The sequence below is a fragment of the Sus scrofa genome, chromosome 12 (genome assembly GCF_000003025.6).
Source record: "Sus scrofa isolate TJ Tabasco breed Duroc chromosome 12, Sscrofa11.1, whole genome shotgun sequence".
In the NCBI taxonomy this organism is placed as follows: Eukaryota; Metazoa; Chordata; class Mammalia; order Artiodactyla; family Suidae; genus Sus; species Sus scrofa.
Genome location: NC_010454.4, coordinates 18,859,991 through 18,877,982, shown reverse-complemented (window position 1 = coordinate 18,877,982; position 17,992 = coordinate 18,859,991). Strand labels below are relative to the sequence as shown.

Here is a 17,992-nt window from a genome sequence, read left to right as displayed (position 1 = left end):
TTTTGCTCTTTCTTTCTTCACCTTTCTTCTTTTCTCCCCTTCTTTCTTCCTTTCTCTCTTTCTTTCTTTCTTTTCCTTCATTCACCATGCCTGCAGCATGTGAAAATTCCCGGGCCGGGGATTGAACCTGTACCATAGCAGCAACCCGAGCTGCAGCAGTGGCAACGCCAGTTCCTTAACCCATTGAACCACAAGGGAACTCTTTAAGGCCTTCTTTGATGAGAATAGGGACAGCGTGTCATTTCCCCAAATGTCAGGTCATCTTGAGGCTTATTCCCTCCAAAATTATGGGAAAAAATATTGTTTAAAGTCTGCCGCCAGGGACTCAGCCCACCTTCTTTGATGTTCCCAACCCCCATCCCACCCAGCTACCCTCAGACATCTCATCGCCCCCAGTCTCACTTGGAGGCTCTGCCACCCTTTCGCCCTTGTTTCACCCCTGCTATCTATTCCTGGACACTCCCCAAAGGCAGTAATTTGCACCCTTTGCCCCGGCAGAGACCCTCTCTGCTCACACTTCTACCAGCCCTAGATCTGCACTCCAAACATCACCTCAGCCCTTCTCCTCTGTCCCCAAGAGGAGGCAGCATGCTAGGAGCTGGGGTTCAGCCTCTTTATTAGGCAGCAGGAAGGGGGGTGAGCCAGCTCTGATGGGAGCAGGAGGACATCGGGAGGCCTCCAGGGAACAGCTCCAATTCATGGGCGAGCAGAGCTCGCAGGGCACTGGCTGGAGAAGAGGGACAGGGCAGTCACCACATGCAGCCTTTCTGCAGGAACAGAGATGTGTGGGCTGCAGCGTCACTCCTCCTCTTCATCAGATTCTTCCAGGGGTGGCCGATTCCGCTTGAAGAAGCCACACTGGGGGTGGGGGACAGAGGGTGTAAAGGTGATCTTTAGACCCCAGAGCAACAGTGGTGGCCAGATGCTAGACACCAGCCAGCCACCAGGTCCTCTTCCTGGACCAGCACAGAACACAAACTCTACTATATGATCAAACAGAAGCCTTTCCCCATCTAGAGATAATGCATATAACAAAAAAAAAAAAACCAAAAAAATTTTTTTTTAATGTTTTGGTTTTTCTTTCCTGAATTTTTCTTAAGTACTGATGATTATGTCTCTACATGACTCAGGCCCATGATAGTATATATTTGATTCTAAGTCTCATGTGTAGTTTTCCCTAAAAGCGCCTTGGCTTTCCAGGGCTCTGATACTTGGGCGTCTAGAACAGCCCACAGATTCTCCAGGAGCAGAGGAGAGAGTGACTCGCCAGGGCTTGGGAAGGAGTGGGAAGCAGAGTCTAGATCCAACCAGGGTCTCCCACCTCAGGCCAGGGAAGGACAGGACAGGGAGGCGATGAGCCCTGTCCTCAGCGGCCAGGCAATTCCGGCAGGCAGGACTCAGTCCCTGGGGCTCCTGCTTTCGGGGGGGGGGGGATGGGTCTAAAAGCCCTAGAACTGCAGGTGCCACGTCTCCCAGGGATCTGTGACCTGGACGAGGTCCTCTGGAAAATGATATACTCTTTTTGGGGGGGGGGGCTTTTGTTTTTTTAGGGCCACACCTGTGGCACATGGAGGTTCCCAAGCTAGGGGTTGACTTGGAGCAACAGCTGCTGGCCTAGGTCACAGCCACAGCCACAGTGACACCAGATCTGTGACCCACACCGCAGCTCATAGCAATGCCGGATCCTTAACCCACTGATTGAGGCCAGAGATTAAACCTGAATCCTCATGGAGACTACTAGGATTCTGAACCCGCTGAGCCCACAACAGGAACTCCCTGGAAAATGACATTCTAATAGTAGAGATGGAGATCAGATGAGCCCAGGGTCCCCCACGGGGGCCACCACCTCTCTCTGACTCCCTGGGGAGGTGACCGGAGGGGGCGCCCCGGCCCCCCATGCCTCACCTTCCACATGGCCAGGACCAGCAGTGTGAGCAACAGCAGGCCGCCCAGCACGCCTACCAGCATCCACCAGAGTGGAACCTCTCTGTCCTCCAAGACCCGAAGCACCTGTGTCTGCACCTGAGGGGAGACGCGGGCGTCGCCTCGGTGGCGGGGACCCTCGCTTATCCCAAAGACTCAACCTTGCCGGCTTGGCTGGGGGACCCCCAGCCAAGCCACTTACCTGTCCCACCCCTGGGACCCAGGGAGGCCCCCGCCCCACCCTGCTGGACACGGACAGTGGGGAGGCCACCGTCCGCCGGCCTTCCACCCTCACCTGAGCTTCCCCGCTGGGCAGGCTGAGGGCCGGCACGGCGTAGGGAAGGGAAGAGACGTTGAACCAAGCGTGCGACCGCAGCACAAACTGATCCAGGGGTCTCTGGATGGGGCGGCGGTGAGAGCCATTTACACAAGGCCTGTTGGCGGCCAGAGTCGCAGCCCCAGACTCCCTTGGGGGAGACGCGTCGCCGGCTTAATCGCATCTCCTCCGAGGTAAACCTGCCCCCCTCCTCCCCCAACCCCCCCAAGCCCTGCCTCCCCACCAGAGCACGCTCGGCCCCCGCATCCCGGCCCACCTGGCGGAGGCTGGGCAGCCACAGGAAAGCCTGCGCGGTGACCATGGCCCGCTGCCCACGCGCCATCTCCGGAAGGTCACAGTGCACCACGGTGCAGGGCGCCGAGTCGCAGCTCTGAGGGGATGCGGCACTGGTCCCCAGCCCCACCTGACCCCTCACCCTCTCACCGCCGGACCCAAGGCGGAGGCGGCTGGGGGCGGGGAGCTCCAGCTGGGCCTCCCCTCAAGAAAGGCCTCAGATGCAAGCTTCTGACCCTATCTCTAAAGGCGGTTGCTCACATTATCCCAGAGATGCGGGGAGACGGCGGGAAGAAGGGGCTCAGTCCCGCAGCCTTTTACACACGCCCAGACTTTTTGCAACCCCGCTGAGGCATTTATGCTTTTTCTTTAATGTACTGGAAACCGTTCTTTCTTTTCTTTCCTTCTTTCTTTCTTTTTTCTTTCTTTCTTTCTTTCTTTCTTTCTTTCTTTCTTTCTTTCTTTCTTTCTTTTCTTTCCTTCTTTCTTCTTTCCTCTTTCTTTCTTTCTTTCTTTCTTTCTTTCTTTCTTTCTTTCTTTCTTCCTTCCTTCCTTCCTTCCCTCCTTCCTTCTTTCCTTCCTTCCTTCCTTCCTTCTTTCCTTCCTTCCTACCTTCCTTTCTTTCCTTCTTTCTCTCTTTCTTTCCCGGCCCAGGGATCAGATCCAAGCCGCTAAGCCACAGCTGCGGCAACACTGGCTCCTTAACCCACTGTGCCGGGCTGGGGATGGAACCTGCATCCCAGCACTCCCAAGACACCACCGACCCCGTTTCGCCGCAGCGGATACTCCTGGAAATCTTAAAGAATGCAAGTGGCCTCCACCCCACCCCACCCCGGACACAAGACCGGCACAGTCCTTCACATTCCCTGGAAGGTCTCTGTGGGACCAAAGTGGCCCACAGAAAGCCCACCTCACCCCGCCCACGCCTCTCTCTCCCTGCCTCCCATCCCCTCTGCCCCTGGGACGCAGGGGGGCCTCAGCTGGAGACCACAGAGTCTGCTCACCAGGAGAATTGGATCCTGAAGACTCGACGGCTGCTTCTGCCCTGGCAGGACTGCCTGTCTGCGATTCCGCTTGTGATGAGCTGGGTACACAGGGGAGGGTGTGGGGCTGTGCAGCCCCCAGTCCAGCTGGAGAGGCAAAGAGGCCATCAGGTCCCGAACTCTGCCCCTCTCTTCGCCCTCCCAGAGGGACCTCGGTTGATGGGCTGGAGATTCATCCATGGCTCTTACATCCACCCAGGCTCTCACCTGGCGGGGGTTGGGAGAGGGCTGCGGGGAGCACTGAAGGCCTCCCTGGGTCTGTATGTCCACGATGTAGAGCAGGTCGGAGGTCTGGGACTGGCCGGGCAGGTGGAGCCTGAGGTGGAGGCCACTTACGGTACTAGGGCCATTGTTGTGGAGCTGGCGGGGTAGTGTCGGCAGCATTTAGCAGGAGGTTCAGCACCTAGACCGGCTCCGGGGACCCTCCCAACCCAGCCCGGGGCCCCGAGGCTCCTCCCTACCTCATAGGTGTGCTCCACTTTGGGGCCCAAATTGTCCGAGCTGTTCTCCCAATCGCCTTCTGCCGCCATCAACAGGGAGGCTGGAAAGGAGTTCCTGCAAGGTCCCCCCGAGTGAGCCTGATCCCTTGACTTGCCTGTGTGGGTTCGCCCAGGACCCCTTGAGCCTTAGGGCTCGGCCTGCCATCTCCCTTTCCCATCCTGGCCGCTCACCCTCTCAGCTCCAGGTGGGCCTCTGCCCGGACTTGCACATCCAGCACCACTGTCTCGCTGTTTGGATTCTGGCTGTTCTTGCTGGGGGGTGGGGGTGGGGGGTGGGGAGGGGAAACAGGTCAGGGACACCAGCCCAGGGAACATCAGGACTCTCGGGGCCCAGGCCAGAATTCCGAGGGCTCGGGAAGCGCTAAATCCACAAACAGCAGGCCACACTAAAGTTAGACCTGGAAAAGAACTTCCTCTACGGCTCCAAAGCTCAGACACAAGTCTCTGAGAGAGAAAGGGAACAGGGAAGTCTAAAGAGCAGGCAGCCCAGAAGCCCCTGGTGTGTGCAGGGCATCTGAGGATCTCCGCGAGGGGGTCAGAGGGGAAGGGAGTGCTTCCCAGTCTGGTACCTCCTGATCTGCAGCCGGAAGGACACGTGCTCCCCAGCCTCTTCCAGGTTCCCCACACTCACCAACATCGTGATTTCTATCTGAGAGGCGGGGAGGGACAAGTCACCACCCAAATGCCCGCTCTGGGCGCCCTGCTCTGACGGTGGCCTCCAGTCCTCATCCTCCAATGTCACCATTCCATTTTGATTTTTTTAAAAAATTGGCAACGTTGTGCCAGTTTCTGCTGTACAGCAAAGTGACCCAGGCACATAGATAGATATAGATAGATAGATATTCTTTTTCTTTTTAGAGCTGCACTTGTGACACGTGGAAGTTCCCAGGCTAGGGGATGAATCGGAGCCGTGGCTGCCGGCCTATGCCACAGCCACAGCCACGCCAGATCCAAGCTGCATCTGCAACCTATGCTGCAGATTGTATCAATGCCAGAACCTTAACCCACTGAGCGAGGCCAGGGATCGAACCCACATCCTCATGGACACTATGTCAAGTTCTTAACCTGCTGAGCCACCAAGGGTTACATTCTTTTTCTCATCTTATCTTCCATCATGTCCTATCCCATGAGATTGGAGATAGTGCCCTGTGCTGTAGAGTAGGACCTCATTGCTTCTCCATTCTAAATGGAATGGTTTGCATCTACTAACCCCAAACTCCCAGTCCCTCCCACTCCCTCCCTGCCAAGGTCACTGTTCTTATGTCCATTTTGCTCAGAATCCCACTCAGAGAGGGAGTCAGTCACCCAAGAACACACAGCTAGGGAGTGGGAGGACCAGGCTTCCAGATCAGAGCCACCTGACTCCAAACCAGCCCCTAAAGCCTAGCTGTCCATCCACCCCTGGGCGAAGGGACCCAGCATCCAGGACTCGGTGGCCTCACCTGGGTATCCCCCTTCATGGGGTTGCCCAGCTCACACAGCACCACTTTGGTCTCATTCTCCTTCTTCTGGGTACAGATGAGCCTCTCGAAGCTCTTCGGGGAGGCGGTCCCGAGAGAGAAGATTATCATAGAGCACCTCATATAGATTTAAGTTCCCTTCACAAGTCAGGGAGGGGAGGATTCGGGTGGGGAGGGGAGTTTCTCCAGGTGGGAGTTCAAGGGACTGTCGCGTCTTTTTTATGTATTAACGTAGCACTTTCTTCTTCTTCTTTTTCTTTTTAGGCCTGATATATGGAAGGTCCCAGGCTAGGGGTGGAATGGCAGCTGCAGCTACTGGCCTACGCCACAGCCATGGCAACAGGGATCCAAGCTGAATATGTGATCTCTGCTGCAGCTTGCAGCAACGCCAGATCCTTAACCCACTGAGTGGGCCCAGGAATCAAACCCAAGTCCTCACGGAGACTAGTCAGGTTCTTACCCCCTGAGCTGCAACGGGAACTTCCTCTTTCTAATAATTTATTTTTGGAAGTGAAAACTACAAAACATTACATGGAGTATATAGTCCCATTGGTATAAACTACATCAATAGAATAAAATTTAAATATACACCTATGTAAATGACAATGTCGAGAAAAAAATACTGGAAAGAAATCCAGCAAATGTTAACAGAGGTTCCTGTTAACATTTATTTCCTGAGCCTTTAAAAAATTTTTTTTGCTTTTTAGGGCTGCACCTGAGGCATGTCGAAGTTCTCAGGCTAGGGGTCGAATGGGAGCTACAGATGCTGGCCTATGCCACAGCCACAGCAACGTAGGATCTGAGCCGAGTCTGTAACCTATACTACAGCTCACGGCATCACCAGATCCCCGACCCACAGTTTGAGGCCAGGAAATGAACCCACATCCTCATGGACACTAGTCGGATTCATTTCCGTTGCGCCACAATGGGAACTCCCATTTCTCGAGCCATTTTTGGTTTAGGTTTTATAACCGAGTTCTTGAATTTTATGCTATTAGCAAATACTCCTCTTCCAAATTAAAAGGGGGAAAAAATTCCAGGAAAACATGAGAGAAGTAGGAGCTCTCAGGTGGGAGAGGAGAGTCGATTCCTGTGCCTCCCAGGCCCCGGGTAATGCCCCCCCGCCCCCCACAGTGGGGGCCTCACCTTGGTGTTGCTGAGGGCCTGCATGTAGTGAGCACCTGGGGGCAGGTGCACAACCAGCTCGGCCTCATGGGCTCCCTCGCCCTCATTGGCCGCGACCACGTGCAGCTCCAGCACATTATCAGCTCCAACTAGGAGTGGGGAGCCTGTCCTGTGGGGAGAAGGGAGTAAAGCCGAGGAGACCCGGGTGCAAGTGGAGGGTCTGGGAGGAGGAGAGCGGCCGAGGACGAGGACGGGGAATCAGGACACAGGGGGGCGGGGGTGTCGTGGAGGCAGACAGGGCCAGGGCGGGGTGGAGCGGGCCGGATCCTCACGTGTTGGCCGAGAGCTGGAGCTTTGGCACGCACACTTGGTCTTCCCCACAGTCCAGGATGATGCGGGTCTAGAGCGGGCACATCAGGAGTGTGGGTCAGTTGGGGGCATGTGGGACAGTTGGGGGGGTGGTCACAGCAGCGCTTAGGGAATTGGAAGGTCTGCGAATGGAGCTGGAGCTTGAGATGACATCAGCGCTTTGGAGTTTGCATCAGGGTTTGGGACAATATCAGGGCTCTGAGAATGACCTCAGGGTCTGTAGGGTTTATATCAGCGTTTAGAGGTGACATCAACTTTTGGGGTTTACATGAGGGTTTAGAGGATATTGAAACATTGGGGTTTTCATTACAGTTTAGAGTAACCACGATTTGGACACTAACTCTACCGTTGACTTTCTGGCAGGGGTCCTGCATCTCCTTTGCCAGTACCTGCGCACCCCTTACCTGTTCCTGAACGTGGGTGTCTCCATGCAGCATGAACGTGAGGGCGTCTCCATTCTTCTCCGGCTGCAGGGACACATTGAAGCTGAGCACGATGGGGCTCAGCTTGTCCCGGAAATCAGCCTCATCCTAGAGAGGGGACAAGAATCAGGTCGACTTGGCCCCCTGCACCCTACCACATGTGTCCCAGACTCACCCCTGCAGTATCCAGCCTGACGCCCGAGGGCTCCCCTTCTCAGCCCTCCCATTCCCAGCCTGGGCGTACCCGGAGGAAGGCCGTGGTGTTGTGGCAGGTGGGGCTCTGCCTCCAGGTCAGATCCACGTCCAGGACAGTGCTCGCCTGTTGGGAAGCCAGCAGCAGCACCCGCCGGCTCTGGTGGGGCTTCTGCCGGTCCAGCTGCAGCTCGGCATTTAGGCCTGGCAGGGCAGGCAGGGAGGGTCAGGGTCTCCCTGGTCAGCCTCCAGGGGAGCCCAGGCCCACCTCCCCCTGTCCCCATGGTGCCACTCACGCAGCTTCTCAGGAATGTTGTGCCCAGTGGCTCCCACGCACATCTGGATGGTAAAGCTGCAAAGATGTGCGTGGGGATCAGGAGCTGGGGCCCCCTACCGAGGTACCACATTCTGCCTGCTCCGTGCCCTCCTTACCAGCTCACTGGTGTCTTGGTTTGGGGCTGGACACAATTCTTCACAGCAGGATTCAGGGATTCTTGCACCATCAGCTGGACAGTGGCGGTCACCACCGGCTGAGCTCTGATGGGATGCGGGAGGCTTGCCATCGCGGCCCCTCTGGGCGTGGTCTCCTCTGGGGGTGTGGTCCTCACCCTCCCACCCCCGCCCCTGGAGCCAGTGCTCACCGGTACACGACAACCTTGTCGGCCCCGTAAGCTCCTACCAGCAGGTCTATCGACATGGTGGGAAGAAGGCAGTTGTCAGGATTGTTCATTAGCAAGGCCATGAGGTCTTCATGTCATCTGGCCAGGAGTTCCTACACTCCCCCTCCTCTGGGAGGTCTGATCTGGCCCCCAGCCCCACAGGCAGGTCAGAGCCCTCAGTGGGGCCCCAGGTCAGGAATGGGCCCCTGGTTGTGTCCCTCCGCATCTCCAGCTAATGCCCCTTGGTCCCTCCTATCTAGCTGGAGGCAATGCAGAGGCACCTGGGTATCCATTGTCATCGATGTCTGTGGCACCTCGAAGGGAGAAGCCAAAGGCAGAGCCTGCGGCAAAGGGGCTGTGCAGGACCTGGGAGGGCTGCGAGTTAAGCCCCTCACTCTGACCCAGGAACACCGATACTTGGCCCTGACCGGTGGGACCCCCATAGGGGGCGGCCACGGCAACATCTGGAAGGAAGAGCAGAAAGGGGGGGGGAGGTTATTATCCATTCTCTCCAGAGAGACCAGAAAAACTTTCCAGAGCTCCTTCTCTGGGGAGACCCCAGGGGGCCGGCAGAGGAATGTAAAGGTCCCAGTCAAGGAGGCGGCTGCCCAGCCCCCCCCCCCCGCCCCCCGCCCTCCGGGAGTTTACAGTCAAGAAGGAGGGAGACCCATCAAGTCCAATAGTTGTAAAAACAGTAACAGCCCTCACTCTCTGCTGAGAAAATATACTGACATGATTTCATTTAATATTCGTTTTTTTTTTTTTTTTAGGGCCGCACTAGCGGCATGTGGAGGTTCCCAGGCTAGGTAGGGGTCTAATTGGAGCTACAGCTGCCAGCCTACACCACAGCTCACAGCAACGCCGGATCCTTAACCCACTGAGTGAGGCCAGGGATCAAACCTGCCTCCTCATGGTTGCTAGTTGGGTTTGTTAACCGCTGAGCCAAGACGGGAGGGCCCGATTTCATTTATTCTTGAAAACTGGGATTATTATTCCCATTTTAGATGAGAAAATGGAATCCCAGGAGATTGCATTAATCAAGACCTATTAAATATTTGGTCCCATCCTCCCCTGAGAGGGTCTTCATCCCATTCCACTCCTATCATGCAAACCCAGAGCCACATGGGCTTGTCATCACTGATGACTTTTTAAGATCACTCTTGAAATTTTATTTGTATTTGTATTTTTTTTTTTTTTTGGTCTTTTTAAGGCCACACCCGGGGCATATGGAAGTTCCCAAGCTAGGGGTTGATTCAGAGCTGCAGCTGCTGGCCTGTGCCACAGCCACAGCAACACAGGATCCAAGCCGCATCTTCGACCTACACCACAGCTCACAGGAATGCCAGACCCTTAACCCACTGAGTGAGGCCAGCGATCAAATCTGCATCCTCATGGATACTAGTGGGGTTCATTAACCGCTGAGCCATGATGGGAACTCCATGCATTTATTTATTTATGGCTGCACCCATGGCATATGGAAGTTTTCAGGCCAAGGATTAAATCTGAGCTGAAGCTGTGACCTACTCTGCAGCTGCAGCTGTGGCCATTCCAGAACTTTAACGCACTGTGCTGGGCTAGGGATAGAAACTGAGCTTCCTTCCACAGTGACCCAAGCCGCCGCAGTTAGATTTTTTTTTTTTTTTTTTAGAATCACAACTGCGGCATATGGAAGTTCCCAGGCTAGGGGTCAAATTGGAGCTACAGCTGCCAGCCTACACCACAGCCACAGCAATGCCGGATCCTTAACCCCCTGAGCGAGGCCAGGGATCGAACCTGTAACCTCATGGTTCCTAGTCGGATGCGTTTCCACTGAGGCACCACGGGGAACACCACGCAGTTATATTCTTAACCCACTGTGCCAAAGTGGGAACTCCTTGAAAATTTATTAACGATCATAATCTTATTAATTTGTAAGAATTCTTTGCATATGATGGGAATTGAGATCTTTGAGATATATATAGATATATATATATGCACACACACACATATATACACATATATATGTATGACATGTATATATATGTATGCTCTGTTTTTCCTTTCTGAATTTATGATGTTTTTCCGTGCAGTTTTTTCTTTTGAAAATCTTCGTTGGTTTTTCTGCTAGAGTTATACAAAGTCATCCAAATAGACCACTCGGACCACAGTCTCATCCTCAGGCCCTGGGCCTCCATTGTCACCTATTCTTCGGCTCCCTCATCACCGCACTTCTTTTCTGACCATTTGATCACAATTGTCATATCCTCAGTCATCTTGCCCCATTGCCAGTCCTGGGCAAGGCTGGCCAGAAGCCACCATAATCAGGCACCATGAATTCCTGACCTCTAGCCTCCACTGGGGACCTCAGTGCTGCCCAGAAGCCCCTCGGGGTTTTCTGCTCGGCGTCTATTTCAAAGCTTCTCCATTCAGTCCAGCTCCCAGCCCCGTATTTCTTGCACAAAGGGAAGGAGCCCGACTGTTGTGCTTTAGCTCCACACCCAGCTTTCCCCCCTTTCCCTCCTTGACCCTGGGGTCCCTCCTTTACCTGCCACTGGGCTGAGCATCCCACACCTGCATCCCTCAGGCGTTGCAGGGACCCTCCTCCAGCTCACGCTGTCCCCCACTGCCCCACAATATCCTTCTCCTCCACGTTCAACCCACTCCATATTCTTTGAAATTAAAATAACCTTCTGCCGACCCTCATCTCCTTTCAGTAATCAGCTTTTCTCTCTTTCCTTCCACAAACTGCTTGAAACAGCTGTCTCTCCTGGCTATTCTTCACCCCCATTCATATCTTGCCCCATGGTATTCTGGCTTCTACCCAGCTCTGATCGGTTCTTGTCACTGTCACCAATGACCTCCTTCTTGCTAAAGTCCATGGAGACTTACTTCTCCAGCCCCATCTGATTGTACCTTTCAGCTGCATCCAGAGCTGCATTCCTCTTGCTTATTGCCCTCTTCCTTTGAGTTCCGAGCCATCAGACCTCCTGGTTTCCCTCCCACCTCTCTGAACATTCCTGCCTCCTTTCTGGACTCACGTTCTCCCTAAATGTTCCCTAAATGCTCTTGCTCCCCAGGGCTCGGTCCTGGGCCCCTTCACACTTTGCAAGTTCCCAGGACCACCCTAAACCCCCACCTCCCACTCAGACCTCTCTGCTGGAAGTGGGGGAAGCCTCACCCCGCTGTTCTCTGGATGTGTCTGCCTAATGCTCCCAAAGCCCTTCAGGATCCAAAAGGTCCAGAGCTGAACTGTGGATTTCCCCAACCCATCTCACTCCCCAGGCCCGCTGTATGTGAGTTCCAGGCAGTGAAGGGCACCAGCAACCACCCAACTCCTCTCTCTCTTAGCCCCACATCCAGTTACCCATCTAAGTAATAAATATCTCGAAATCACCCTCATCTTAAGTTCACTGCCAAAATCCACATCCAGGCAGTCGCCATCTCTTGCCTGAACTAATGTGAATAAATCCTAATGGGTCTCCTTTAAGTCTCTCCTGCTTAAACCCCTCCTGGCTCCCACTGCCATCAAGGTCTAATCCAGGGTCTTTGTTGTGGCCGTAAACCCCTCTGCAGCAAGAGGGGGCTCCTCCCTTCCCTTACCATTGTAGCCATCCCGGTTCAAGTCGCCCAGAGGCGCGATGGCTGAGCCAAATCGTCCATAGAGCTGTGTGCCTGTCAGCAGGAGGCTGGGGGTGCCCAGCGAGTGGTGACCTCGAGACTGCAGGAACAAGTAAACACGCCCCACCTCGGCCAGCTTGTGGTCAGCACGGCTCTCCATGTACAGTGGCGCTCCCACCAAGAGGTCATGCCTCCTGCAGACCGAGGTTAACGTGGGGCGGACTAAGGGGATGCTGCCGGCCAGAGCCAAATCTCACCCATCCTCAGCGCCTCACCCCGGGGTCACGTGGGAGTGAGGGCTAGGAAAGGAGGAGACCCAGGGCAATCAACACCTCTGGTAAGTGGGGACACAACTGGGCAGGAGTGGGGCGCCTGGCACCTCACCCGTCCCCGTTGACGTCGGTGACGGCCACTGAATGCCCGAAATATGAAGCCACCTGCACAAGATGAGGCACACCTTAATTTCTGCCACGGGACTCAGCACCCTCCTTAGACTTTGCCCCCATCATGTCCTGCTGAACAGTCTAGGGTCTCAATCCCTCAGGCTTGGCCACCCCTAGCGGGACCTGACTCTCACCTGCTCTCCCTGCAGCAGGTGCAGCCTCTGGTGTTTCGAGGTAAAAATTTCCACCTGTTTGGACAGCGCACAGGAACGTGTCATTTTTGCCCCCACAGGGGAAGAGCAGGAGGTCGGGGCAGGGGGTGGGTGGGTGTTGGGCTGAAGAGTGAAATCAGTGGCTTCGTGTCACTGAGCGGTGGTCAGAGGGCGCTTACCGCTCCCAGGGTCATGCTCCAGGTGGGGCCACCGAGGATGTACTCTGGGGAGAACCGGGCCCAGCCCCAGCCGGTAAGGTCCTTGGAATTTACCACCTACCTCCCGCCCGTCATTCCGGACAACCGGGAGTTTCAGCGCGGGGTTTGGAGGTGCTCCTTCCCGGGCTGGGCTCCCCACACCCCGCCCCTGACTAAGTGAATGTCTTGCCTGTGGTGTTGGGATTCCGGTCGAACTCGCCCACAGCCACCGAGTACCCTGAAGACAAGGCGAGAATTAGTCTTTGCGGGAGGGTGAAGCAGGAAGGGCGCCAAGAGCGAGGAGAGGGGACTCAGAGATCACCCAGTCCAAACACTGCACTGTGTAGATGGGACAAATGAGGCCACTCGAAGGTCAAGACCTGCCCTTGGCCGCTCAACGAATCCAGGGCGGGAAAGCCAGATGGAGCTAATGGGAACTGGGAGGTCCGCTGGGGGGCGGTAGGAACAGCCCGGGCAGAAGGTGGAGGCGCCTTAGCACTGGCTCTGGCCCGCTGGGGTTGGCATGAGGGCGTTCCCGCGGGGGCAAAACCTGACCAGCGGTGACGCAGAGTGCTGGGAAGCCTCGAAGGGAGGTGGCAGGTTTACCCAAGTAGCTCTCGTAGTACTCAGGAAGGTCGGAGTCGAAGGTGAGCTTCTGGGTGGGCACGTGCCACAAGAGGGTGCCTGGGCGGTAACTCGAGATGATATCGGCAATTGGAGCCCGTGCCATGAGACCTAGGACGCGAGCGACAGTCGGTGTGGGGTCCCAGACGCGTGGGCTCTACCCGGGCAGAGAGAAGAGAGGGAGGTGTACGGATGGGCACGTACCTAAGAAATAGTAGCCCCCAGGAGCCCCAAGCACCAGCTCCCCAGCCTGAAAGGGAAACCCTGGAGGTGAGAGGGGCTCCTACTTGGGAGCCGCCCTCGCGCCTTTTAGCTCTACTCGCCTGAGTGACCGCAGAGCTGAAGCCGACCTCGCAATAGCGCCTGTCATCTAGAGGAGGCAAGGAGGAAGGGTCAGCAAAGGGACCCAACTGATCAAGAAGCGAGCCCTGGGGCCTGGGGCGGGGCGGGGCGGGGCCGGAAGCATGTGGAGGCGGAGCCACAGTGATTCGCAGGCGTGGCCTTGAATCAGCGCGGGGTCGGGGCGGGGGGGGGGGAGGGTGGAGCTAGGAGCTGGGCCAGTGGGCGATACCAGAAGGAAAGCAGGGTTTGGAGGCATTGGGGGAAAGGATGAGATCAGGGCGGGGTTACAGGGCCGCGAATGGGAGGAGCCCGAACGGAAGGCCGAACTTACTGAATTTACTTTCCACGTAAACCAGGCTCAAGAGGTTGGCCCGACAGGGCGAGAACTCCGCGCGGCCGCTGTTCTGGAGCTGAGCCACGAAGCAGCCACCTACAGGTGTCTTCTCAGCCTCCTCGTTCTTTTCTAGGACGTTCCAGTGCTGCCAGGGGGCGCAGGCCTGAAGAAGGGCCGCAGGAGAGTGGGGAAGGGGTGGGAGTTGGGTTCCCCCCTCCACGTGTCCCTACCCTCCGTCAGCTCGCTGAGCCCTGTCCCATGGCGCCCACCACAACGTTGTCTCTCCAAGTTAAGACCGACGCCCCTAGTCCTTGACGGGCCTTGAAGGTTTGGAAAGTTTGGGCGCCTACGTTTCGCGTCTCATCATCTGGAGGGCACAAGAAGGGGTAGGGTGCTGAAGCCCAGCTGTCCCTCCTCCCTCTAGCCTTTCCTTTTCCCTCTTTGCGCGGGACTCACCGAGGTTGAAGGACAGCGCGACGCACTGGACGCTCTTGGCCTTCCAGGGACACAGGAAAACGCCGCCGGTCTCCTCCAGGTTGCGGCCCAGGGTCCGCGGGGCCCCCACCACGATGGATACGCTGCGTAAAAAAGCTGGGTGAGCGCTGCCCGTGTTGGAAGCGCTACGTGGAAGGGTAGTGTGCCTTGGGGATGGTGTCACTGGATCATCTTTCCCCATTGAGACCTCACAGACCATCGAGGCCAACGGTTTGTTTTTTTTGTTTGTTTTTTGCTTTTTAGGGCCGCACCCGCGGCATATGGAGGTTCCCAGGCTAGGGGTCGAATCGGAGCTATAGCTGCTGTCCTATGCCACAGCCACGGCAATGAGGGATCCAAGCCGAGTCTTTGACTTACACCACAGCTCAGGGCAACACCAGATCTTTAACCCACTGAGCGAGGTCAGGGATCGAACTCGCAACCTCATGGTTCCTCGTCGGATTCGTTTCCACTGCACCACGACGGGAACTCCCAACATTTTGCCCATTTCATGGCCAGTGAAACTGACTTCCAGAGAGGGAAACGACATACCCACAGTAACCCAGGGAATTAAAGGTAAAGCTGAGACTGTAACCATTTGGTTCAATTTGAACAGGAGGGGTTTGATATCCTTGCTAAGAGACTTCCTAAACTCTGTACACCCTGTTGCATTCCCCAATACCTGCCACCCTAATACCTCTGTCTGGAGACTATTAGATTATCGGATCCCCTCCTGATAGCTAGTTTTGTTATTGTTGTTGTTGTCTTTTTTTTTTTTTTTGCCTTTTCAAGGGCCGCTCCCACGGCATATGGAGGTTCCCAGTCTAGGGGTCTAATAGGAGCTGTAGCTGCCAGTCTACGCCAGAGCCACAGCAACGTGGGATCCGAGCCGCATCTGCGACCTACACCACAGCTCTCAGCAACACTGGATCCCAGACTTACTGAGTGAAGCCAGGGACAGAACACGCATCTTCATGGGTACTAGTCAGATTTGTTTCTGCTGCACCACAACAGAAACTCCCTGAGAGCTAGTTTTAATGGTGAAGAAATAAGCCAGTGGGCATCTCTAAAGTGAGTGGTGGGGTGCTGACATCTCTGAGGACTCTAGTATATCTAGGCTCAAATCATAGCTCTGCCATGTATTTATTTATTTATTGGACAATTCCAACCAATAAATGCTGTCAGGAGAAGTACATGAAATAAATGTATGAGGAGGGAGTTCCCTTGTGGCCCAATGGGTTAAGGGCCTTGCGTTGACACTCCAGCAGCTCAGGTTACTGCTGTGACGTGGGTTTGATCTCTGGCTGGTGAACTTCCACATGCCACAGGCATGGCCAAAACAAACAGACAAACAAGCAAACAAATGAAAGCGTATGAAGAACATTCAGCATGGTGCCAGCCAAATAATACATAACAAATGCTCCCACAAAATCTATACTTTTTTAAGTGTGCAGAATGTTTACTAGGTAGTGTCCATGAAACCAATATGTGTGGAAAGAAGCAGGAGTGGGCAGAGGAGGGAATCAAGTTCAATTTCAAGCCCAATAACAGCTACGGGCCAATGCCCTGGGAACTCTGGAGCTAGAATGACCCTTCAGAACTGTTCCAAGTTGAGGTGAGAGAGTTGCACCCTTAACCCCTCTCCGCCTTCAGCACTTTCCATTGATCAGTCATTGAGAAGGGGATTTAACTTTAGGGGAGGTGATTCTCTCCGGCAGAGGAAATTCCCCCAGGGGCTGATACTTGAAGGTCATTTGCCATTTGCCCCTCCCTGAAGCTGGACGTTCATGTCCACCTCAATAAATAACTAGCTCAGGGTAGTTTCCCTCTAGAGGGGAAGAGCCAGGACTCTGATCTTGGCAGTCTGACTTCTCAGCCTGATCAGTCTCAACCATGAATGCTCTAGTGCTTCTTTTCAAATATTTGTAATTTTGCTGGAGATAAGGGGAATGGGGTAGAAGAGCAGGGCAGCGGTGGGTAGACAGTTTCATAGTTTTGCATGTCAATTTAAGACAGGCACTGCCTTCTTCTTCTTCTTTTTTTTTTTTTTTTTTTTCCTTTTTAGGGCCGCACCCAAGGCATAAGGATGTTCCCAGGCTAGGGGTCCAATCAGAGCTACAGCTGCTGGCCTATGCCACAGCCACAGCGACGCGGGGTCCAAGCTGAGTCTGGACCCCACCACAGCTATACTACAGCTCACAGCAATGCTGGATCCTTAACCCACTCAGCAAGGCCAGGGATCGAACCTGCAATCTGGGCCACCACAGGAACTCCAGACATGTGCTGCTTTCTATATTTTGAGGGGATGAGGGTGGAGTGGGTCATTTTCCAAAAAAATTTTTTTTTGGGAGGGAAAAAAATAAGGCATCGACTTTTGTCTTTCCTTTGTTCTTGCTGTGCCCAGCTCCCCAGTGGTGCCCCTCGCTAACGCTCACCTGAGCTGGTCCCTCCCCAGTACCCACAGGAACTCAGCCCAAATAGACTCCAGAAGTCACTTTGCTCAACCTCTACCACATATGGGGATCTGGAGACCCACAGAAGCAGTGATGGTGGGGCAGTCCCCCAGGGCTCACCTGCCATGGCTCTTCTTGTAGAAGTCCAATGAAAACCCAAAGTGGCTGCCATTGGGGCCTGTGTAGATGGTGAGATGCACTGGGTCCAGGTTCAAGGCCCAGGTTGGAGGGGCAGCACCGGGTCCCAAGAGCAGTTGCACCCACTCCAGAAGCCAGAGGGCATGAAGTAGACACAAAGCTCTGGCCATCTTCCTTCTCCAACAACCTCCTAGGCAGGAATGGGTTAGCTCCTTCCTCTTCCTTTCAATTCCACCACAGGAAGTCTTTCCTTATCAAACTGAAACCCTCTTGCTGAGCGGTAGGCAGAGTAAAGTGTTATAAGCCCTGGACGCATGTGGTTTCTAGGATTGCCAGAAAGGGGGTGAGGCCACTCTGGGGGGGATGCTTATGGCTGAAAAGCTGACTCCTCCCTTTTCTTGAGAGTAGTTTATCACCAAATCCTATTGGTTCTGCCTTTCAACCACGTCTCTTGAAGCTTCACTCCATTTCTTCCACCACCATGCTAGTCTAAGCCACCACTGCTTTCTGCTTGGCATAGTGCAGCCACGCACCAACTGGTCTGTACACCTCCACTCTAGCCCACAGTTCCGTAGTTCCTCCCCCCGTCCCCCACAGCCGCCGAGCTGCCGGGCACACTGACTTGGTCAGAGGTGGGGGAAGGAGGGAGGAAGCTCCTGCTCCCTGAAGGATCTGAGGCTGCTGCATCCTTTTGGATAAGGCCCTTATCCACTTCCTCCTTCTAGGGCCTTGGACAGCTTCGGTCAGTTATATTGGTGCAAAACGGCTTCCTCACTCATCCTCCATCTGGGGCCAAATTTTAATGTGGCCACAGCAATATAGCCATGCTGGGGGAGGGGTGGCAAATGGATCTTGGCTAAGGGAGAAGGAGATGGGGATAAAGTGAAGTCATGCCACGGAGTTGGAGGCAGGCCCTTACTTATTCTTGGGTGACA

The 17,992-nt window shown here is 54.9% G+C and overlaps 1 protein-coding gene across 1 annotated transcript; it reads right to left on the bottom strand.

Annotated features, from left to right (window-relative positions):
* ITGA2B (integrin subunit alpha 2b) lies at positions 602–17,244 on the bottom strand. Its single transcript, NM_213998.1, is given in 30 exon segments — positions 602–858; positions 1,906–2,022; positions 2,219–2,320; positions 2,517–2,630; positions 3,538–3,663; positions 3,784–3,936; positions 4,038–4,131; positions 4,248–4,328; positions 4,646–4,725; positions 5,519–5,611; positions 6,683–6,830; positions 6,994–7,061; positions 7,435–7,560; positions 7,697–7,848; positions 7,941–7,996; positions 8,077–8,181; positions 8,286–8,331; positions 8,585–8,767; positions 11,883–12,094; positions 12,285–12,337; positions 12,478–12,531; positions 12,675–12,718; positions 12,883–12,930; positions 13,299–13,427; positions 13,521–13,566; positions 13,640–13,686; positions 13,990–14,155; positions 14,262–14,359; positions 14,449–14,570; positions 17,040–17,244. Coding segments are annotated over 30 exon segments (3,111 nt in total). The 5' UTR covers positions 17,228–17,244; the 3' UTR covers positions 602–798.